Source organism: Pseudonaja textilis, chromosome 7 (genome assembly GCF_049901715.1).
Source record: "Pseudonaja textilis isolate UNSWEBS1 chromosome 7, rPseTex1.2, whole genome shotgun sequence".
NCBI classification, from domain to species: Eukaryota; Metazoa; Chordata; class Lepidosauria; order Squamata; family Elapidae; genus Pseudonaja; species Pseudonaja textilis.
The window spans coordinates 59,399,519-59,424,079 of NC_141996.1; the positions used below are offsets into that span (position 1 = coordinate 59,399,519).

The following is a 24,561-nucleotide window of genomic DNA, read 5'->3' on the forward strand; positions in this document are numbered from 1 at the left end:
CTAACAGTGGGTGCTGGGGGTGGGGACTGTTGTTGCCGCCACCGCCACTGTGTGTGGGAGCTGGTTGGTGTGTGCATCTCAGGGACCTGACTCCGGGGTCTCTCGAAGACCCAGGAGGTGAGAGAACTGCGCAGCCTAGATTAATTGCTTTTCGGGGCCATTTCTTCTGCAGCCCACCAAAAATTTTCCATGGCCCACCAGTTGGCGACCGCTGATTTACAGTATTAATCCCCCTCAATGCATTATGCCAGTTCATCTCTTCTTAACTATTAAACAATATTTTTATTAAATATTTTCCTATATATATTAAATTGTCAAGTGTGTATGTAGATACAGTGACAATTATTTTAATTTTCTCCTAAGTCACTGTTTCAAAAACATTGGCAGCAGTTAGAGGGGACAGTTAAGAAGTAGGAACATGTTAGGTAAAAGCAACAGTAGAGTATATTAAGAAGCTTAGGATTCAAGTCTGCAGTTTTTGCTATATTTCTTGGTGATTTTTCTTCAGCTAAAGATAAATTAAAGATTTGCAGAAAATGATCCTGGTGAAAATGAACATTAAACAAAATAATAGGGTTTTTCCATCAAGAAATCAGCTTGATTTAAAAATCAATAAATCAAACATTATATGATAATGTAGTTTTTCCTATTTAATTTTGTTTGGTATATCATCTTGGCTCAAAATTCTGTGGAAAAAATATTTTTTAAATAAAGTTTATTAAATTTTCATCTTTAAAAAACAAATTCTATATATATTTTTGCAGTTATTTGTGACATCAGTTATACCATTTTTCTAAAGTTACACATACACACACACACACACATACATATATATGTGTATATGTATGTGTATGTATATATATATATGTATGTATACATAAATATATATAAATACATTATTTAAAATTACACTTCAAAGCTTCTACTTTTGCATTATATTTTCTTTCTATTTTCTTTTTTTTTAATACTTTATTAAACAAATTTATACAAATACAATAAAACCAAACATTCCGCTTATCGCAATGTAAGCAAAACAGTGTTCACTCAATCTGACATCTCTCAAATTATATAGAATAATCAATCACACTTATTACATTAATATATAACACAAAGTTTCATCTAATTATCATATCTTTTTATTTGACTTTGTTTTATTCCTTTCATGTCTACCTTCCAACCAACTGTACCAAGAATTCCAGATCTCATAGTACTCTGACTCCTCTTTGTTTTTAAGTTCCACTGACAACCTGTCCATTTCTGCACATTCCGAAGTTTTCTTTATAATCATGAAGTTGAAGGGAATATTTTCACATTTCCAATTTTGGGCAAAGGCAAGCCTTGCTGCTGTTAATATATGGAGTATAATATATAATAATTAAATATAGTATATAATAATCCTTTACTTTAAAGTCCAAGAATCTATATTATTATATCTTCTATATTGTATTCATTAGTCTTAACTATATATTATTTACTTAACTCTAAATAATTATATATCGGTAATTGATTTATACTAAGTACTTTATCCCAATAATATAGTCAATATCCTAATTATCTACAATAGCCAATATAATACAATACAATTAGTACCAAAAATCAGTAAGTCAATAATAAATATATATATATTCTTAAGTTTTCGTGGGTATTTATATGCATGTTATTCAGCTTTGTTCGGGTATTTTCCCACGTCATTATAATTGTGCTTTTAAAGTTGTAGCAACATTTCGGCAGAATCTCATCTGTCATCATCAGGCTTGTGTATTGTGTTCATCTGTGAAAGCCTGACTCACAGATGAACACAATACACAAGCCTGATGATGGCAGATGAGATTCTGCCGAAACCTCGCTGTAACTTTAAAAGCACAACTATAATGATGTGGGAAAATACCCGAACAAAGCTGAATACCATACATACATACATACATACATACATACATATGTGTGTGTGTGTGTTTTCTTAAGTTTTCGCAGGTACTTACATGTATGGTATTCAGCTTTGTTCGGGTAATTTCCTCATCATTATAGTTGTGCTTTTAAAGTTGTAGTACATTTGGCAGACCATCTGCCATCATCAGGCTTCTGTAGACGAACATAATACAGAAGCCTAATGATGGCAGATGAGATTCTGCCGAAATGTTGCTACAACTTTAAAAGCAAAACTATAATGACATGGGAAAATACCCGAACAAAGCTGAATACCATACATGTAAGTACCACGAAAACTTAAGAAAACTCTCTCTCTCTCTCTCTCTCTCTCTCTCTCACAACACACACACACACACATATACAGTATGTATGTATGTATGTGTGTGTATATATATATATATATATATATATATATATATATATATATAGTATGTATGTGTATATATATGTGTGTGTATATATATATATATATGTGTGTGTGTGTATATATATATATATATATATATATATATATATATGTATGTATGTATGTATGTATAAATAATTTGTGGTTTGTAATGAATAAATATAGAGAATACCAGTTAATTAGTAATTAATATCTATAAGTAAATATAATATAATTTATAAACTTTATGGAATTATAATAAATAATAATATCAGCACAGTTTCCGATAATAGGTAATAACCTTGTTCCCAATCTTATTGTAATTAATCTAATTAATTCAATAATATAAGGTTATAAATTCATATAGAAAAAAGATAAAGCAAAAAATAATTATCAATTTATCAATCAATATATATCATACATTGTAAATATCAATTTTACAATACCTCTTATTTCTTTTTACCCTGTAGTTGTATAGTCAGATCTTACACAATTATTCTTTCTTTTCAAAGTTTTTATATTTATTCTTTTAATTTGAGAAGCCCAAATGTCCTTAGAAAAATTTGAAGCACTTAATGTTCGTTATACTTTTACTATCAGCTCTTCTCGTTACAAACTGTCCTCTACCTTCTAATATATACAGTTACTGCACAGTCACTATACCAGCCGAATTTCTTTACCTCTCCTTTAGCACTTCTTGTCCATTCTCTTTATAAATCTTCTCCTTTCGATCTGTTTAAACAGGCCTCGCCAGTCTCCTCAAATTAGTCAGTCCAATAATCAAATTGTCTATCTTAGGTAGTTTTAAAGTAATTCCAAGCTCAAGTTTAGTCTCTAGTCACTTCTCTCACTCTGGCAGACATTCACTGTGATTGGTCGTCAATCTTCCACTCCCACCACAAGATAACCAAATTCCCCTCACCGGAAACTCATTTGTCAGCCGCTCTCTTCAGGTCGTTTAATCTCTGAGGATTAGGTTTCTCTCTCCGTCAATTCTCACTGTTTGCCTCTGTTGCCTCACTCTTTATTTCCTTCACCATTTCTTGGGCTGTCACGCCTCCAGATCCGACCATAGAGCTGGTCTCTTCCATGCCGTTTTCAAGGGGTTCTCTTATAGGAACGGGATCGTGCCTCCGCCTGCTACCCTCGGAGCTTCCCCTCTCTACCGCAGACCTCTCCAGGGTCTTCAGTCGCTTCATCGGGCATCCGGATATGGAAAAATTGGACATTCAGAGTGGAGCCGCCATTCCTATGTCTGAGCCATCATGACATCACCCTGGAAGTCTATTTTCTTTCTATTTTCTAACCAGACATACCATTTTTCCCAGACCATATAGAATTCTTTATCCTCCCTCTCCCGCAATTCCATTGTGAATTTGTTCATTTCTGTACAGTCCATTACTTTTTTTATAATCATATTGTCTGTGGGTGTACTATCTAATTTCCAAATTTGAGCATATAGTATCCTAGCCACTGTTAAGATATGTTTCATTAGGCATTCATTCTCTTTCGTATTCTCTTTCCTTTGGTTATCCCTAATAAAAATATTGCAGGTTCAGGTACTATCTTTAGACTTGTTATTTCCTGTAGCCAGAAAAAATATTTTTGGTAATTTTGCATTATGTGTTTTTGAGATATTAAAAAGTCTGAATTATTAGATTATTATTTAATAATAATCTAAACTTAGGAAAATATTTTCTGTTCAGGGTTATCTACCTGCATGTACCACTTCTAATAATACAGTCTACTATGTTCATATTATAGGCTGCTTGTGGTGGCTGTCATATGCTGGTTTTTGCCACCCCAAGGCCTAAAAAATCTGATAACATTCATGAGCTAGAAGAAAATGAGCACAGTTTATCAGTTAAAGTCACTGAAATGGGAGGAGATGCAGACACCTTTCAGCAAACATTTTCAGCACGTGTGCGACGGAGAGAGAAGGTACACTATAACTGTTCCAAGCTGCCTATTAAAAATTCTGTTTGAAAAAGATTTAAAAGTTTAAGAGATTTCTTTAATTTTTGGAACTTTTTTCTTGAAATGTTTTATCTTCATGATGAATTTTTTATTGTAATTTTTGGAATTGGAGGAAAGAATAAGTCTGTAATACTTTCAAGGAATGTATATAAAATATGAGATAGGAAACTATAATTGAAATTAATGAAAAGAAGTGGGATATTTATTTGTTTATTAAATTTATATGCTACCCATCTCTCTGATAGGGCAGTCCTGGGCAATATAAAAGTAAATAAATGACTTTCAAATGATTTTCTTTTTGTCTTTCTCTAAATAAATAAAGGTTACATTATTTCTAATTTATAAGTTTGAATTTGTACTCCAGCGTACTATGAACTTGTTAAGTTAAGGTTTAATTAAGTAAATTAACTCTGGCTCAGATAATTTAAAATTTTCAACCAAAATTCTAAGGGAATTAAATAGTTTTGATTCACAGAGCCTGTTCCAAAATCTGAAATGTGGATAGTATCTTTAATTTAATATATTCTGTATATTATTCTTTAAAAATCTAATGTAAATGCTGATTTGGTTTCTTCTAACTCTTTCAGAAGGAAAAATCGCCAGAACAATGCAGTCGATTGGTGCGAACACTTCCCCCATTGGGGAAAACTTCCTTAAAACTTGCATCAAGTGACATCAGCAGTACTCTTCCGCTTGGCAGAACTGATAGTAATAAAGAATCTGAATCTATTATGGATCATGAAACAGGTAAACTATATTTTATTTACATGTACTCCTTGGCTTACAACCTTTCGTTCAAAATTACAACAGCCCTGAAAAAAATGATTTATGACTGTTTTTCACACTTATGAGGCAGGGGTGGGATTCAAAAATCCCACCAACCGGTTCTCTGCTCGGTTGCTGGGTGGGTGTGGCCATGGTGGGTGTGGCCTATCAGAACTTTCGGGAGGGCCATTTTTCACCTTTCCCAGAGTCTGGAGGCTTCCCTTGGGCCTCTGGGAGGGTGAAAGTGGCCTCCTCTGGGCTCCGGGGGGCCTCCAAAAGCCGGAAACAGGCCCATTTCTGGACTTCCAGAACTTCCAGTTCGGCCCATTTTTTGCCCTCCAGAGCCTCCATGCAGAACCTGCACTTACCTGCATCCAAAATGGGCTGCATGGGGATTCCTGGGAGGGGCGGGAGAGGTCAGCTGGTTGGTTCAACTACCGGTTCGGTGAGCCAGATATAAATTTAACATCCAGTTCACCTGAACAGGGCTGAACCGATTGAATCCCACCCCTGCTTATGACCATTGCAGCTTCCCCATGATCACGTGATCCAAACTTAAGATGCTTTGAAATGGCATGTATTTATGATAGTTGCAATGTCCCATAGTCATGTGATCATGTTCTGTGCCCCTCTGACAAGCAAAGACAATGAAGAAACCCAATTCACTTAACAATTGTATTACTAATTTAACAACTGCACTAATTCATTTAATAGCTGTGGCAAGAAAAGTTGTCAAATAAAACAGAACTGACTTATGAACTAATGTGTCAGATTCTTTGTAGGACAACCTCTACCAAAGCATCATTAGGTCAGAAAGAATGAGCACTTCAAGTCCCTTTCCTTAAATATTGACATCTAGTGCGACCTTGGAAGCATTCCTTCTCCATAGCTTCCCCTGGCCCTTAGAACTGGAGGGCCCCTATTCTTATGACATTCTTGAAGACCAGGGAGACCTGATTCCCCAGGTTAAGATGGGAGTGAGTCTAGCAAATGTAGCTAGCGAGAGAATATCGATCTCAGGGATTTATATTGTTTGCATGATAGTAATAATTTCTACTACCACATCAAAGTTTATGAAAGTAAGTTTCATTGTATTTTATTTTTGTATTTGTCTCTCTTCATTTGCGTATTGAGACAAAAAGTTTCTCCCATTATATTAAGAGGGCAAACTATTTTTCTCCCCAAAGAGTCAAAGTGTATTATATATTTTGTTTTAAAGGAGATAAGAAAGAGAAGAACAGTGATACAGAGGACAACTTAACAGACAATGATTCAGATGAAAATGAAGAAAGAACCCTCGGTGATACTACAGATGTCCTAAATATGGTAATATATTTAATAGTGAATAGTTGAAGAGGTCTGCAGAAAAACCTGGAGATGCACAAAATAGGAAAATGTTTTATTTGAATTGTAACAGAACCATTGTCTGCCAGATTTTCTGTCTAACTATACTGGGTTAACTACAGTTCAACAGAAAAGAAAAACAACCGGAATGCTTTAACAGTTCCAAATACTGAATAACACAAAACGTGACCAAAGTAATTTAAAATTAAATTTAAAATTAATTTAATTTTTTTAAATAAATAAAAAATTAGGATCTGGCACATGTTGACACCAATAGATATTCTTACAAATTGAAAATAGAAGGCATTGTAATGCTTCATTAGGTGTGCCTACTTTTCCAGGAAAAAAGTATAAAGCTGGAGTGGAAAAATAATCAGAAATGGGATTTCTGTAGACGTTCAGGCAGGTAACAGGTTTACCACAAAATTCAAAAGATTTTGTAACTGATTGTGCCTGATAATTATAGTTACAAAATTCAAGATATGCACATCTGAACTAAAAATATAGCTGGTATCTGACCTAGATTGATAGCAATGTTTATTTTATACCAGAAAAATATTTTTAAAAAGAGATGTGAAAATTTACTACTTAAAATTCAGAATTTTTTAGATAAGATTTTGTTAAAAATGTATTTCAGGAACTAAGTACATTTAATATTTAGAACTAGGAAAGCGATGAGTGATATACCTTTCAAAGCTACAGAAAAATTAGGCCTTGTTTGAGAGGCATAGACTACTCATATTTTCCAGTTTTAATAATAATTTATTAAATTTATATGCAGGGGTAGGGGAATTGTAGATATGTGAGGTTACAATAAATAAAAAAAATTATCCTGGTTTCCAATCACTCTTAGAAAAATTATATTTTGTGGAGGTAAACAATCAGTTAAAATAACCGGGACTGAACTAAAACAAAAATAGTCTAGCATTTAGTGGAACTTTTACCTGCATTTCTCTAATTCTATTTATTTTCTGATTGTTCAGAAACTGATCTCAGATGTTCCAGTAAAAAAGCAGTTTTTGTGTCTGAAAACATTAATTGCTTGTTTTTATTACTACTGAGATAAAAAAAAAATTCAGACCCATGTTAAAAATGTTTTTCAGACCCATGTGATGAGACTAAATCCAAATGACCAATTGGTAGAATTAGTACCAGTTCAAAAACAAAAGGTATTGTTGAATTGTTTATATAATTCATGTTGTTTACTTTTCATGCTTTTTTTACCAGTAATGAAACCTGGGGAACTACTGGCCTGCAGGTTGAATGCACTCTCAAAAGTTTTAACAACTTGCCCATGACATTTCAGGTGCAATCCATCTTTCCCATGATCTCTCTCTCCATCTTGCCTTTCTCCATCTTTCCCATCTTTTATCAAGTGTTCAGGAGAAAGGTAGAGAGTGATGGTTTCCCATCTTCTTTGACAAATAAGAGAACTAATTCATTATTCCCTGTGTGCAAAAAAGGCTTTAAATGACCATCTTTTTCCTCCCTGTATGTGTAAGCAATATTTTTATCCATATGATGGATTTACAGGAGATAGGATTTCAGCAGAGGGATCCTACCAACCCCAAAGTTCTGTTCCTTGATTACACAGGTTTGAAATGAATAATAGTTATACAAAACAAATTACCGTATATACTCGAGTATAAGTCCACCCGAATATAAGCCGAGGCACCTAATTTGCCTCAAAAAACTGGGAAAACTTATTGACTCGAGTATAAGCCAAGTTTTTCAGCACATTTTTGTGCTGAAAAAATCCCTCGGCTTATACTCAAGTGAGATTCCCTCTGAAAAAAAAAAATGATGTGGAGCTCCGGATCTGGGCAGCCGCTTCCTGCTTCGTGTTTCTTTGCAACTTGTAAGCATGGGGTAATCGGAAGCAGAAAAGTTCTTGCATGAGGATATATTGTTTTTTCTTTATTTAACTGTTTTTAGGGGGGAAAGACCCACCGTCATGTGAGAATGCTCAGACACGAAATCTATCCGCCTGAAAATGAGTGTGTGTGTGTGGGGGGGGGATTTTAACAGAGGGAAGACATAGGGAGAAGGCAAAAGCGACGGAAGATCCTTCAGGGGAAACTGAGGGGGAGACTCACCCTTGGTCCAGATGAGCCCCCTTCCCCGCCCCTAAGGAAGCAGAGGCAGCCAGCAAGGGCAGGCAAGCCCCACTTCACGGACTTCGTCCGTCCTCGCTCCCACCCACCCACCCAAAGCCACGAAGTCCCCCAATCGCGCAGCCCAGAATCGCCCTCCCCTCAGGGGGCAGCAACGACGCCCGGTGTTTCCTGAAACAAGAAGCTCCGCCGTGCAATGAAAGCGCCCTGGCTCTAAGCTCAGAAAACAACACAAGCCAAGGTGGCTTCGTTTCCTCAGCCCTAGCTGCTTTCAGTCCGCTTGGGAGGAGGAGGGGGAGGAGGAGGTGGTGGCAGCGGCTCGCGTTGTTTTCTGCGATCCCCCCCACACACACTTATTTTCAGGCGGATAGATTTCATGTCTGAGCATTCTCACATGACGGTGGGATTTCCCCCCCCCTAAAAACAGTTAAATAAAGAAAAAACAATACATCCTCATGCAAAAACTTTTCTGCTTCCGATTACCCCCATGCTTACAAGTTGCAAAGGAAACACGGAAGCAGGGAAGAGGCTGCCCAGCTCCGGAGCTCCACACCATTTTTTTTTTCAGAGGGAATCTCACTTGAGTATAAGCCGAGGAGTTTTTTTTCAGCACAAAAAAATGTGCTGAAAAATTTGGCTTATACTCGAGTATATATTGTATGCACAATTTTGAGTGGCCTCAGAATATTTTTTCTGCATTAAAACCTTCAGATTATGTAAATCTTTATTTTCAAAAAGCAGTTTGAACCACCTGCCTAATCAGTTGAAATGTTAAAAACAGTTCTGTTTTGGAAAATGTATATTATAGGACATAATAGTATATTTTTTAATTTTTTCCTGCTTACCAGAAATTACAATAATAATTTAAGATTATATAACTTGGCAATAATGTGAGAAAACAAATATTGCGATATTTCTTTGCATTGTTTTATCAGCTGAAAATTACTTTCTTGCTTACCCTCAACCAAGAGGTTAACACAAGTCAGTTGCTAGAAGAGATAGAATGCGATTTGCATGCATTTACGGAAAAAAACCTCAAGTCAGAGAACCCTGATACGTCAATGAAAGGGTTTACATGCTATGTCTCCAGTTAGTACTGTTAAAACTTTAAACTGCCTTGTTCTCAAAAGTATTGTTTTACTTAGTTTCATAATGGAAAGTACCTTTGTATAGGGCAGAGAATGGGGAGAAGAGTATACACACTAATAACTTTTTTATGTATCTTAACTCCTAAATCCTAGATCAGTGTCATAATCTAATTGATTAACTTACAAACATGGAATTCTCCCACTATTGGAAGCCACCTTGCTGAATAATAATATTTACATGCTTTACATTCAGTAAAATATTTGCATTCTTTACATGCAATAAAATAAAGTTCTTTTGTGCAGAAACTGTATATATGCATGCTAGAGCAGTGCAGCTGACAAATAAGACAAGTATATTTTAAAACTGAAAATCAGAATTGGCAATTGTATCATGTTAATGTAAATGTAATCTGAAGAATAAGCAAGCAGATTGGAATGTTTTATAATCCTGAATTTTACAACTATTTTGTAGATTAATGAAAACAATTTAAAGAAGTGTGGAACATACTTACAAGTAGTTCTCCTGTTTGTTTTAACAGCTGTTACAGATTATGATTAAAAAGTGCTTTACAGCCCATAAAGTACTTCTGGCTATCATAAAATATCATATATATACCCACACAAACACACATCCTGCAGACAGGAAAGGTTGCAAGCTGCTGCTACCTGCTATGGAAAATGAGGCTCCATGCTGGCAAGCAGTTCTGAAGGCAAAAGGGCTACTACCAAGGGGAGAAGAATTCCACTGGTAGGTTGCAGAAACAGAAGTCAAATCCTAAAGACCTGAGCTCCATTTTGACAGCCCTTCAACGGAGTTCTTCACATAAGAAGGGAGATAAACTTCTCCAGTGGGCTGTAGGGAGAGAGCTAGGATCTTCAGTATCTGAATGGTTTCTCCACCCTGCAGGAGTTTGTTTCTCCTCTGTGCATGGAAGAGATCTGGTGGACTGCCTACCAAAACAATTCTCTTCCATCCATGGAGGGGAGACGAACTCTAGCAGGGGTGAGAAATGGAACTCATGTCCTGGACATCCCAGCTGGCAGCCCACCAGAGCAATTTCCTTCTGTGCACAGATGAGAGCTGAGCTTAGCAGGCAACTCTTTTAACTCCATTTAATGACTCAGAAGTTCGAGTGTGCCAGTTTGCAGTCATTCATGAAGCAGTCAGATGGGTGACTTGTTTAACAACCATTTTGCTCAACAGCTGAGCTTCCAGTCCCAATTTTGGTTATTAATTGAGGACCATCTGTAATATGACATGAGGATTATAATGATAAAACTAAAGGTATTTGGTGAAAATATATTTCTGTTTGCAAAAAAGCACTTATCTTGCCTCCAGGACAGGTCAAATGCTTCATTCCATTATAATTTCTATAACTTGATTTACCCTGTTATGTTGATTCTGTTAACATGCAAAAGCCTATTGTATAAAGCATAGGAACCTGAAGCAGAGTAAAGAGTGTAAGGGTGTCTAAAGTGGTTCATGCTTTTTTAGATGTTAGTGTTACTTTTTTAATTTTTTGCTTTTGCTATATTTAAGTCTGTTCTTCATTCTTTTATTGTCTGCAATTTTCATCTTCTGGTGGCTTTTTATTTGCCCTTACTTTGTTCTTAATTCTCTTCTTTTTTTCTTTTTTCCTTGCTTCTCACATGGATTAGAAGAAAAGTAACAATATGAAACTGAAAATTTATGGTAAGGGTGGGTTGAAAAAATCTGGTTGTACCCAGTTTCAGGACAGCTTAGAGTCTGGCAAATCATCTTCTCATTTGGAGTCTTTGGCTTCAAAAAGTTTTGAAAAAGATTCCTGTACTAAAAAAAATAGCTACAATGCTTTTGTGCAGAAAGTTAAGCCTTTTAAAAAGTGTTCAGGAAATAAATCTGAAGAGCTTTCTATTATTGCATTAAACTATGATACTCAACAAACTGTAAAAGAAGCATTTAAAGTAACAAAAAAGAAAAATATTGACAAAATAAATTCTGGGCCAACTCAGCAAGAAGTGCTGTGCAGCCATTCTAGTAACGATCAGCTGGAAAAACAACATGAAGATCATCAGAATAATAAAGTAGAAGCTAAACCTGATCAATATATTATGCAAGGTAATAACAATAGTGAAAAACAAAAAGAATATAATCACAAAGAAAGAATTACAGAACAATTAGTAGTAAGAATGCCATCTTTCTTAAGTCAGGAAATGATAAAGAAGACAAACCAATTTAATTTTGAAAATGTGACAACTACTGAAACACGTATAGAAGACAGAAATAATAAATGGAAAAGCAATCAAGCTGATTATAAAGAAAAGAGAAATTTAAATGTTAACAATATGCAAAATGAAAAGAAAAATATGGATGATACATCAGAGAAGGATACCCCGGAAGAAAATCCAGAAAATGACCAAGGTAATGAAGAAGATGAAGTAAGTGTGGAAGAGACTGAAAGAGAAGATGGCGCACAAGAAAAAGACAGTGACAGCGAAGAAAAATCTGAAGAACAGGAAGTTGAAAATGAAGCAGGTGAATGCATGGTGGATGTTATGATAGACATCAAATGCGATGAAGGAGAAAGCGAAAATGATGAATTACAACCTGAAACAGAAAATGAGCAGAATCTGGAGGAAGAGGATAACTTTCAGATAAGACAAAAGAAAGATGACTCAGATAATAAACTGCAAGAGTTAGAGGAAAGAGAGATATATAAGCCAGAAAAGGGAAAAAAACCTAACATCAAGAATGACCAAATTAAGGACAAAATAGAGAAGGAAAAGGATAATGAAGATGTGGGAGATGAGAAAGAAAATAGAAAAGAGGGAGAAGTAGAAAAGGACAATGAGCAAAATTATGAGGAATTTGAAGATGGAGAGGAAAGTGGTGAAGCTATGGTGATGAAGAACAGCACAAAGGAAGAGGAACTTGAAGAACAGGATCAGGAAGAGACTGAAAGAGAGGAAGAAGGACAAGAAAAGCAAGAGGGAGAAATTGAAAGAGAAGTAGATGAAGGAAGTGTGGGATGCGGAGAAGAGAAAGAAGATGAGGAAGAAGGAGACAATGAAGGGAAAGAAGAACAAAGTGAGAAGGAGGGGGAGGAGGAGAAAGAAGAAGAAGAAGAAGAAGAAGAAGAAGAAGAAGAAGAAGAAGAAGAAGAAGAAGAAGAAGAAGAAGAAGAAGAAGAAGAAGAAGAAGAAGAAGAAAATGAAGGTGAGGAGGAGGAGAAAGAAGAAGAGGAGAAAGAAGAAGAGGACAAGAATGAGGAGTTGGAGGACAAAGAGGAGGAGGAGGAGGAGGAAGAGAAAAAAGAGGAGGAGGAAGAAGAAGAAGAGGAGGAGGAAGAAGAGAACAGGAATGAGGAGTTGGAAGACAAAGAAGAGGAGGAGGAGGAAAAAGAAGAGGAGAAAGAAATTGTTGAGTGTGAAAAGGAAGAAAAAGTAGGCAAAAGCCCCAAGGATCAAAAACATAAAGAAAATAATAAAAGGAAAAATCAAAATACAAGCAGCAAAATAAAAAACATTAAAGAAAAAAGACCACTGAAACAAGCCGTGAATGGATTTCAAAACATACACGAGTTTTGGAACAATGTATTACCACATTACTTGACGCTAAAGTAATCCTGGAGACTAGAAATAATTTTTCAGAAAGCTATAGTCTGTATACAATACCTACTTTAATGAGTCTGTGTGTTCACTGTGTGACACACCCACAGACACCCACAGTATATATATATATGAAATTGATAAAAAAAAAACCTCATCCTTTGAATCTACTCTTAAACATCTAAAATGTGAGTTTCTTTCCATCTATGTAGGATAAATCTCACCAAATGTCCTCGGTCATTAGAACGAGAATTCTTCATAAAATATAACATTCCCTATTTTGAAGTATAATTCCATATCAATTAATTTTTAAACCTGACCTGTCATATATATTAGCATGTCTAGAATAAACTTGTAAATTATGGCTTCCTACCTCCATTTCATAAAATAGATGATGTAGTGCAGTTAGTTAGTAACCGGTCTATATAGAACCAGATCCCTTGGTGCTCTTTCTAATGTGTCCTCGCTGTATAATTCCCTGAAGCATTTGACCAACTACATTCATTGCCACAATGCCCTAACGCAGCCTTCCCAAGTTGATGCCTCCAAATGTTTTAGACTCAGCAATGTGAGGAACAAGACTTGCACAGGAGTAGCATAAATATTGCTAATTAATCTACATAATTCACATCCAATTCTAATTCAATATACTCTTGATTGATGGGAGTTGTTTTAGTAACCAAATACACTGGAGAGCACCAAGTTGAGGATATCCTTCAGAGTTGGGTTACCATTTAATATTATTTAGACACCTTTTATATTTGCATTCAGTAAACATACAGATTGTTAAAAATCTGTGTAAAATAATACAAATAATACACGATTATTAGAAAATAAAACAGTATAGTCAATGTACGTGATGTGCCTTATGGCAATTATGATATGCTTTAATAATTGTTATTATATGCATACATGGCTGTAATGAATTTCATTTTGGTTTTACCCGAGAATTTATTTTAAAAAAAGTCTGCTAAGGATTTAACTGTCAACCTGCAAAATGACTTCAGCTGAAGCCATGCTTACCTCTGCTTCATTTCTTGGTTACCATTCAAGGGGCACAAGGGAGAGCATGGGGGAGGGGGACTCAGGAATGTTGTGCCTTAACTGGCTAGCCATAACATTTACCGGCCAGTGTGTGAACCAAGGTCATTTCAACAGACACTTGTTGGAGTTGAGCGGGAACCTGCATATGGACTGATTGACCTGAGAGACAAAGGGGTGGCGGTGGGGATGTCTCATTCTTTTAACTATCCCTCAGTGCGGGAATAATTTAGAGTTAGCTTCACCTTTCTAAGTGTCGATATGATGTACTCAATAAAGGATATCTTGAACCTGAACAAAGTGTCAGAATCCTGACTTCCTGGAGTTCATTACTTGGAACGATGACATCAAGCTAGCTCTGTTCAATCTATCAAAATTCACCTGGGACCCTTGAGACCCGGCCAACCACCCGATATTGACCCGTGAAGGTTGGAAAACCACAGGGGGTGATGACAGAAGGCATCTCGAGGGGAGCTGAGACCGGTGAACCTGAGGTGATCCCAGTGATGGCATTGGTGACCATGCTAGTGACAGGGGAAGCCCAGCAGCTGGACATCCACCCCAAAATTCTGGTGGAGCTGATGCACCGGCAGCCTGCAGTGAGCCGGTGGGACTGAGAGCCCTCATCTGACAAGCTGAGGGATGGTGGCAATGGCCTTTGAAACCAAAGCCCCAGCAGTGTGATAGCTGATTTAATGTATCTGAAAGAGTGTCATGTAGACAACCTTTACATAATGTAGGATAAGAAACAATAGATTTAAATTATAAGAATGTAAATTTTAGTTAGGCATCAAGAAAAACTCTAACAGCAAACACTGTTTGGCAAAGGAATGGGGTGGAAATGGATCTTCTCTTTCAATTAAGGTATTTAAACAGAGTCTGGAGAGTCATCTGTTGGTCATGATGCAGTAATGGAATCCTGTTCTGGGCAGTGGTTAAATGAGATAATTTCCATAGTTCTTTTCAAACTTTGCGTTCTGTGATTGTAAACAATAAAGCTACACTACAAGTTGCCCTTAACTTATAACTGTTTATTTAACAATGGCTTTGAATTAACAACAGCCTATGAAAAAGTCTGTTATGTCCTGAATTCGAATGTATGACTTCCACCTTCTTCCTGTGGTCACATGACCACAATTTGGACACTTAGCAGCCAGCTCCTATTTATAACCATTTGCAGCACCCAATGTCATGTGATCATGATTTGCCATTGGTTAAGCTAGCTTTGCACTTATGACTTAATTATGACCATGGTGACTTGACTTATGATTGTGGTAAAAATGGTTGGACATACTTTGTGAGCTTACTGGATTTTTTATTGTGTAGCACATGGGAACATTAGAAATGATATGGTAGCTTTGTAGCTGTTTATCCTACTCATGTGGAAAGAGAGTGAGACCCTACTTTTTACAGATATCTATCTTCCACTGGATAATCTGATACTAAAAATAAAAGGATCAGAAGTAAGAAAATACAGTAGGTAGAAGACTAGATTGTTTTCCCTCCCTTGCATACTATGCAATCAGAAAAGACATAAAATGTACAGGTAGATTGCACAAATATACTTTGGGCTACTATTGAAATGGCACTTTCATTTTGCATATACTCAGTTTCAAATTGAGGCTATGTTTTAATAAATGCATCAATTTACCAATACAAATGTTATTTTATAAAATACAGCTTTGGCAATTATGAGTTTACGTGGCCAAACTGCTACTAAGGTAAGTCACTTTATGATACATTACTTCAGTAACTTATAAATTGCTGGGTATTTTTAAATAATTGGAAGAGGTCCAAACAAAGTAATATATCTGTATTTCAGTCTTATGAATATTGGATTATAAACTGAAATTATTGTAAACCAAACAAGTTGGTTCTCTCTTTTGTTTTTATTAGTATTCTTAGAAAATGTTCAGTTTACCATATCTTAATGTAATTAGAAGTATTTCCAAGTCATACGCCATTTTATGTTTATAGTTTTTCTATCTTTGTAATATAGAGTTTTGCATAGATTGCAGCACTTTTTGCATTATAGTTGATGATGTCATAAAAATATCAATAGGAAACAGACAGCAACACAAACAAAAATTCTTACTTTAAGATCAGAGGTTGATTGTTTCTAACAATTTGGAACATGAACTGAATAGATATAAAAGATACAATAGCAGTAATACACTTACATTAATAAGCCATTGCAATGGGGTTCAATGACACATAGCAGATCCTGTAAGGGCTGCCATAAATCAAAGGGCCCCGAGCTGATCTCCAACCCTATCCTTTATACTTTTCTTCTAACCACATACACACTTCACAACTTCACTGTCACTTTTCTTAAACACCTGTGTACATTATTTTCGGTTCCTCATTTCCAACAGTTTCATTCTTCCTGTTTTAAACTTATCCATCCAAGTTCATAGTTTGCAAAAATATGTTTTCACAGTTAGCAACAGCTCAGCAGGATTACAAATGGTTCTGGTATATTTTTAAACCTTCCTGGCTGAAAACTTTGGTTCATGTCTCTTTCTTCTGGGGCCTGCTATCATCCATAGGCTTACTGAATCTAATAGATCAATAAGCTATATCTTTGATTCTCACAATCGTAACTTCTTGTTCATAAGAACAACACAAAATGAAACATACAAAGCAATATCTGCACATAAGCTACCTTATCTCAATTATGGAAGTAAGTGAAATAAACCAAAATCCTTCACTTGAGATGAAGGAGGACACCTACATTGATTAAAAGGAATTTTAGCAAGGCAAATACATAAAGGGGATAGACAGGCTGAACCATTTGAATGGTGGGACATGCAACCCTAAATACAGCATGGTACTGAAGAGGAGCAATGCAGCAATGGTCTAGACTGCAGGCTGTTTCTTGCAGTCATCACTGGGCTGCCATGAAGCTGGTCTTTTGTAACTTGATGCTGGCATGGATTTGGGTGAAGTTTGCATGGAGAGAGGGAGCAGAGGTTATTAGCATTTGCCTCCCTGTTGGGCAAAGCTTCAGTCCTTGCCTTGTAGCACTCAGGTGACCTGGGCTGAGTGGCTTCCTTGTCTGGGGCTGGTACCTTCTTACAGTGCAAAGCATGCACCCAGGAGGCTAGATGTTGACAGCAGTATTGGTGGTCAAGATGATCTGGAATGGAATGGACCCTTCCAACGATGAGCCAGGGAATTCCTTCATTGAAATACCTTCACCATTCCCAATTGCCAGGTGGCAACGTGTGGCAAGGATGTAGAGTCTCTTTGGGGAATGCAGCGGCAACCTGTGAATGACACATCTGTAAGGTTGTGACAAAGGCATGGCAATAGTCTAACATGATACTGTCCAAGGCTTGTATATCAGCCAAGTTCACCACAGATGGAGGAGACCCGAGGGTACAGGTAGAGCAAAAATGTTTAGCCAGAACATGAAATTCAGGAGCAAACCATTTTTATTTTTAGCAGAAGACACTCCCTCCTGGCCAACATGGGCAGGGCCATGTTGGAGACGAACAAGATAGGGCAAAAGAGAGCCTGTGCAAATAGGGTGGCTGTCTAGATGATGCCACACCCCTGTAGAATCAACAGTACAGTCAGAGTTGCACCATACATGGTGTTCAGAGGCAGGAGCAGAGGCCTGTGCATCTGTGAGATGACCAAGAGAAGCAGGGACAGAAGATGGACGAGGCATTTCACAACAGCAACTTGAGAGGGCAGGTGCAGTGCATCCAACAGATCTTTAACATACTCAGCATTCTTTATTGGAGATCCTTGATTTAATTTTCATCCAGGTCCTGCATTTGATAAACACTCTCCACCTTTCCCACCAACCTCATTGCATGTACACCATACTATCCTCTATGCCTATTTTATCCTGATTAAATGCACTTTTTCATGGAACAGAAGCATAATAGCATCTGGAACAGAGGACACCGATATTATTTGGTTTAGGCACTCCTTAGCATTACGTATAATGGTGTTAAATCATTTCTGCCCAAATCTCTAAACCAAGGATGTAATATAGTCAGTGGAAAGGCAATAGCAATTGTTTTTCAAGGAAAAGAAATGAGAAAAGTTCTATGGGCGTGAGAGAAATTCATGGTAAAATGCAGTGATTTACTGACAAGGGAAATAGAGACAGCTATTTTGTTGTTGTGAAGTGAAAAGCCAAGGTAAAGTTATAATTGGGGGAGGGAAAGAAATCAGGAAAGAAGTCAGATTAAAGATTAAATTGCTAAATTGTTCCTCCCTCATCACTGAACATGCCTAAAAAATTACAAATTACATAATGAATTCTATAATCCAAATGGGTAAAAAGATTGCATCATTTCTTTATGCATGTCCCCACTTTTTTAAAAAAAAGCCCAGATTCCTTTAGTCATATTTTACACAGTTTAAATTTGCAACTGCTGTTTTTTCCCTAACTTTATCCAAACACACACACACACGACTTCCTCTTTGAATGGAGTCATATTCACAGTAAAGTCTATTAGTACAGCTCACAATGATAGTGGGCTCACAGCTTACAAATAAACTAGAAAGCAATTAAATTTTTCCATGCCTACAGATTTTACACTGAAAGATCCAAAAGTTGGGCAAAAGTTTACCTGGTGACCAAATCATAGATATAACCATCCTAGACTGAGAACCATCACAAAGCAAGAACATCCAACAGAAAAGGAGCAGGGGAGGGGAGATGAGAAAAGGGCAACACACATTAACTATATGAATAATAAATGTAATTCTAGACAACAGGCCAATGGAGGAAGGCCTTCCTTATCTACAAAAAAGTGTTCTGGCTCAGATGTTGTGATTACACTGATGCTCAGCATCTTCTTCATACACTGATCACACTCTGCTTGCACCCTAATGGCAACACGTTCATGCAAACAAACTTGATCTCATTGTATTTCTATTAGTATTTGCTTGCTGATCTAAGGGCAGGTACTTTACATTGGGTTTCCTTTCTTTTTCTGGTTTTTTTTCTTCCTCCCCTAAGACAGCCCAGGGAACCAGCCATCTCAGGGAAATAGAAGGGAATTGAACCCTGCCAACATAGGCAGTCCTTATGTTATGGAAAAGATCAATTCCTTCCCAAAGAAAAATTAAGGAGAAAGACATGCTACCTTGGCAAGAAAGCCAACCTTTATCTACGGGAAAGGTAGCAGGCATAGGAAATAAAACAATACACCCTTTCAGCAAACAAGCTGACTCTTATCTACAGGAAAAAGGGACGACATGGCAGGAAGTAATTAAGTTGGGATATAGACATATAAAAGCAAACTAAAAGACACTAATAATAATTTGATAGCAAGTAAGGACAGAAAAAAGAAAAAAAAAGGTCAGGTAAAGAAAAATCATAGTGCCAAAGGAAAAAGCACCCAGAATTAAAAATAGCAATTCTGACAAAAGGAATGGAAAACTCAATCCTAGCAGCAAGGTTAAGCTTCCTCCAATTAACTTAGGCAGTATCATAAAGAATACTAAATGACAATAAGGAAGAGAAAAATAAGCCAACATAACAAATTGAGCATAGTGTAAAGACGTAAACAATTCGAAATAAGTCAATAGAGAGATGATAGATGAGAAGGCAAAAAGAACTCTGACAGAGGCATGCAGTTACATTGAGGCATAACCTTTATCAAGAGAAAAGTTGAAGCAGTAACAAAATAATCAAGAGGCATATGTTCAGAAATCTCATCACAGGAGCCATTAAAAACAAAAAAACTAAAGCATGATCAGTGTGACAATCACAAAACCTACACATGACCACCTAGGGGAAAAAAGGCAGGATGAATAATAACCCACCCAGCCCATACAATAAGGCTGTGGGAAAGATTTGGTCAAAGGCATTCAAGAAACACTTCACAATGCAAACACATGTGTACAATGTCTAAAAAACCCAACAAAAAGGCAGTGATAGTAGCAACATCAGGAAAAAGCATATAATCACAGAAAATAGACATATCAATTAAATGCATAAAATATCAAAAAAAGATTAAACTTTACCACACATTGTCATTGAAGGGGAAGCATGAAATAGAAAGGCAAAGTATAGTAAAACACACAGGGGCACGACCCCAACCACAACTACCAATACAAGGAAGGGATCAGCTCCCAGGAGGATAAGCTCCTCCCAGGGTCCCAGCCACAGGACCAGCCCTGACTGTTTTGCCTGAAGAGGCATGACAGGTAATGGAGAAAGAAAGAAACCTGTCTTTAAAGCAAGTCTGGTTGTGACCCTTCCCTTGCAGCCACATTGTGAGACAGGCTTTAACTAGCTAACTAAACCACAGCAACTTCCCTAACTAACTACTCTATTTCCCCAAAGAGGAACTTCCAGTTTACCTCTGATCCAAAGTAGATTGTGGGTACTCAGAAGGAGTGAGCTGGTTATCTGGATGCCAAAAGCCACGAAGTTGTAAAAATCCCAGATGGACACCAGATCTCTTCCAGCAACCGTCCTTCCCAGCCAACGCACCTGTCAGGCTACAGAACTTTTTCCCATTCAATTAACAAGAATGAACTTCTCAACACCAAATGTATTGAAAGGAATCCTTTATTGAGATGAGACAATTCATGTAGGAATTCAAAGCAGCGCCTGAGGTCCCTCAGGCATAAAGGGATAGATAAGGGAGTTTAGAAACCCCTCCCTTATCTCGATTTGTATTTTGTGAAACAAAAGCCTGTATGTTAATCCCCCCTCCATCCCTTCTGTAGAAACAATCTTTTTCACAGTTTCCCAGGGCATACCTAATTTTTCCCCACCCCCTTTTTAGAATGAATTTTTCCAGAGATTCCCAGGACATATCTCACTGTGGAATTTTTATGATCTTCTCATCTGCTGGCTGTGCCCCTCAGATGTGATAGGTTCTGGCCATCTGGCTTTTTCCCCTCCATTGTATCATGTGTGTGTTATACAAATTCGATACAAGATTAAATATATTCAGGTTACATCAAGAAAGGATTTCTTTATCAGTCTCCCCCGCCCTTTCCTTCTTCCATTGAAGAAATGACAGATACACGGATCTGACATCCTGCCCTCCTTAAAAAGATAGGTCTACCTGGGAAAAACAAAAAATCATGCATTATATTTGCAATTCAGGATGGTTTATCAGGGTATTTTAGGTGGAACTTTCGTAGTAATGTGGGTGCTTTTATGTGTCGTTTGGCTACCCACTCATTTTCTGAGGAAGGAAGGTGTTTCTAAGCTACTAAATATTGTGTAAATCCACGGTGAGTGTGTAAATCAAGGATATCTTTAATTTCAAAATGTTGTTCCCCATGTACCATGATGGGGGTTGGAGGTGTGGGGGGGGTCTGAGGTTTGAAGTGATCACTGGTTTGAGCAAGCTACAGTGAAATACTGGAAGAATCTGCGTAGGAGTTTTCAGAAGTCGAAGCTCTACTGTGACAGGGTTAATAATTTTGGAGACGGGGAAATGGGCTAATGAATTTTGGTGCTAATTTCTTAGAGGGTTGTAATGATTTTAAGAATTTTGTAGACAAAAGTACACGGTCCCCAATCTTGAAAGGTTTAGGTTCACAACGTTTTTTGTCTGCTTGAGTTTTGAAAACTGCTCTAGCTTCCTGTAAAGATAATCTTACCACTGGCCACATGGCTTGTAAGTTATCCATCCACTCCTTAAGGGAGGGGATTTCAGGATCTTTGGTGGGTAGTTCCGGCATGGGGTTGAATTCTTGGCCCGTGGCTACCTGGAATGGGGTGAACCCCTTGCTACTATGGACTGAGTTATTGTATGCTACAGAAGAAGGTCAGTCCAATTATCCTGTTGGTGACTAATAAAACATCTTAAATATTGTTCTAATATGCTGTTCACTCTCTCCATTGAGCCATCTGTTTCAGGGTGACTTGATGATGACAACCCCTGAGTGGAGCCTAATAGGTTTAAAAATGCTCACCAAAATTTGGATGTGAACTGAACACCCCATCTGAGATAATCCATTGGGGAGCTCTATGAAGGCGATAAATGTGTATTAGGAACAGCTTTGTCAATGCCTTGGCAGTTGGAATCTTTTGGCATGGAATAAAGTGAACCTGTTTGGAAAAAAGAGCAGTTACAACCCAAATGACAGTATTTCCAGCACTTTGGGGTTTTCTGGACAGTGCATCTGCTAAGAAGTTCTTTCCCCCAGGAAAATATTTGAGAGTGAAATTAAATCGTTTAAAATATTGAGCCCACCTTGCTTGTTCTTCGGAGAGTTTCCGTGGATTTCTCAGGGCTTCCAGATTTTTGTGATCAGTCCATACTTCAAAGGGAATTTGGTTTCTTTCCAGGAAATGTCTCTATGTGAGCATTGCCCACCGCACAGCATATGCCTCTTTCTCCCATACGGCCCATCTTTGCTCGGTTTCCATCAGTTTCTTAAATGTATAAGCGCATGGTTGTAATTGTCCACTTCCATTCTTTTGGAGGAGGACTGTTCCAACTGCAACATCATTAGCATCTGCTTGGATGACAAAAGGTTGTTTGGGATCTGGGTGCTTAAGGACCAGTTCTGCTGAGAATAGACGTTTGAGTTTCTCGAATGCCGCTTGGCATTCCATTGTCCAGATAAGGGGTTGCCTTGGTTTGGGTCCCCCCCACTTCATTTTTACCAAGTTCATGATAGGGAGGGCAATGTTGGCAAAAGCTGAAATGAATTGGCGATAAAAGTTTGGAAACCCCAGGAAGCTTTGCAGTTGCTTGCGTGTATGAGGTGGGTCCCAGTCCATGACTGCTTTTACTTTCTGTGGGTCCATCTCTATTCCCTCGTGGGATATTCTATACCCCAAGTAGTCAATTTTTTCTTGGTGGAATTCGCATTTAGAGAGTTTTGCATATAGTTTAGCGTCTAAGAGTTTTGTGAGGACGGCACGGAGTAGCTTGATGTGTTCTCCCATCATTTCCGTGTAGATTAAAATAACAAGATACACTAGAACCCCTTTATATAAAAAATCATGAATTCATTGATCAATTGCATAAACACGGCAGGCGCTCCTTGCAGTCCAAAGGGGAGCACTTTAAATTGGTAGCATCCCAATGGTGTGTTAAAAGCTGTCTTCCACTCATCCCCTTCCTTTATTCTTATGCGGTAATATGCCTGACTTACTTTGAAAACATTTTTCCTTTCGAGTGGTAGGCTAACATGTCCTTCATGAGGGGGAGTGGATACATATTCTCTATGCAAATTGTGTTTAATTTTTGGTAATTCACTCACAGACGCATGGAGCCATCTTTCTTTTTGCGGAATAACACTGTGGCAGCTATTTTTGATTGGGCGGGTTCGATGAAACCCCCTTTTTAAATTTTTGTCAGTAAATGCTCTGAGTTCTTTTAGTTCTCTGGGAGACATGCAGTACATGTGTGGTTTTGGGAATTTAGCCCCTGGTAGAATTGCAATAGTGCAGTCTGTGGCTCGATGGGGTGGGAGTTCATCACAAGCTTCCTTGCTAAATACTTGGGCCAGATCCTGGTACTCATTGGAGATGTTAATGGGCTCAACCGACTGTCTGAGAGTCATGGCTGACTCTCTGTTCTCTGTTCCTTTTTTATGCTTTTCTCTGAGCTATTTCCAAATACTATGTCTCTCTGGAATTATACAGTTCCTCTCCGCCAATTTATTTTTGGATTCCATTTCCGCAGCCATGTGAGACCTAGGACTAGTGGCTCTTCCATTCCTGGGGCTACAATGAATGTGAGCATCTCACTATGGTTCCCAAATCTTATTTTCAATGGTTCTGTGGTAAACCTAGCTGGCTCCCCCCACCCCCAGCTATAGTTCCATCTAATTGGCAGAAAGCGATGGGATTTTCCATTTCTTTCAGTTGGATCCCCAATTTTTTGGCAAGGGAGGGATTTCTTAGGCATTGGGTGCATCCTGAATCCAGCAACGCTGGAACTTCTTCCCCCTTCCCTCGGCTGAGGATAAACACTTAGGGGTACAGTGATTGGTTCAATTGGGTTGCTTACCAGTGGGTTGTCTTCCGGATCGCTTTTGGACTGGCTCAGGTCCCCTTGGAGCATTGGCAATTCTTCCTCTAGGTTGGGGGGGATCGGAATCCCACAGCTACTCAGTGTCTCAGGCCAGTCTCCTTTCCTTGAGGGCTGGATGTTCCAGGTTTCCCCCCGATGGGTGGTCTGGCTTTCTGGCAGGGGTTTTTGAACGGCATTCCGCTGCGTGGTGTCCCTCTTTTTCATACTTAAAGCACCCAGAAGTTCTTGGAGTCATGGTGGTTTGGGGTTTGAAAATTTCCCGTTTCCCCAGGTATGGGGATCTTTTCCAAAACTTGCCACTGCGGTACTGGTTACGAGTCATGTCTATCTCTGCCTCCTCTGCTATCATG

General features: G+C 37.8%; 1 protein-coding gene and 1 long non-coding RNA gene across 8 annotated transcripts in view; one reads left to right on the top strand and one right to left on the bottom strand.

Moving 5' to 3' along the window:
* Positions 1-24,561, bottom strand: part of LOC148125359 (uncharacterized) — a 318,026-nt gene that overhangs the window by 110,107 nt on the left and 183,358 nt on the right. The gene's annotated exons all lie outside the window — the stretch shown is intronic.
* RPGR (retinitis pigmentosa GTPase regulator) overlaps positions 1-24,561 on the top strand; it is an 85,489-nt gene that overhangs the window by 37,536 nt on the left and 23,392 nt on the right. For 4 of the 7 annotated variants that reach the window (XM_087937753.1, XM_087937754.1, XM_087937755.1 and 1 more), the window contains 5 exons: positions 4,076-4,252; positions 4,876-5,035; positions 6,273-6,379; positions 7,501-7,566; positions 11,259-16,086. In XM_087937753.1, coding sequence (XP_087793879.1) covers positions 4,076-4,252; positions 4,876-5,035; positions 6,273-6,379; positions 7,501-7,566; positions 11,259-13,202 — 2,454 coding nt within the window. In that variant the 3' untranslated portion in view covers positions 13,203-16,086. Of the gene's footprint in view, positions 1-4,075; positions 4,253-4,875; positions 5,036-6,272; positions 6,380-7,500; positions 7,567-11,258; positions 16,090-24,561 lie in introns of those variants that run through there. The other 3 variants (XM_026713610.2, XM_087937757.1, XM_087937756.1) reach the window with 2 other exon arrangements.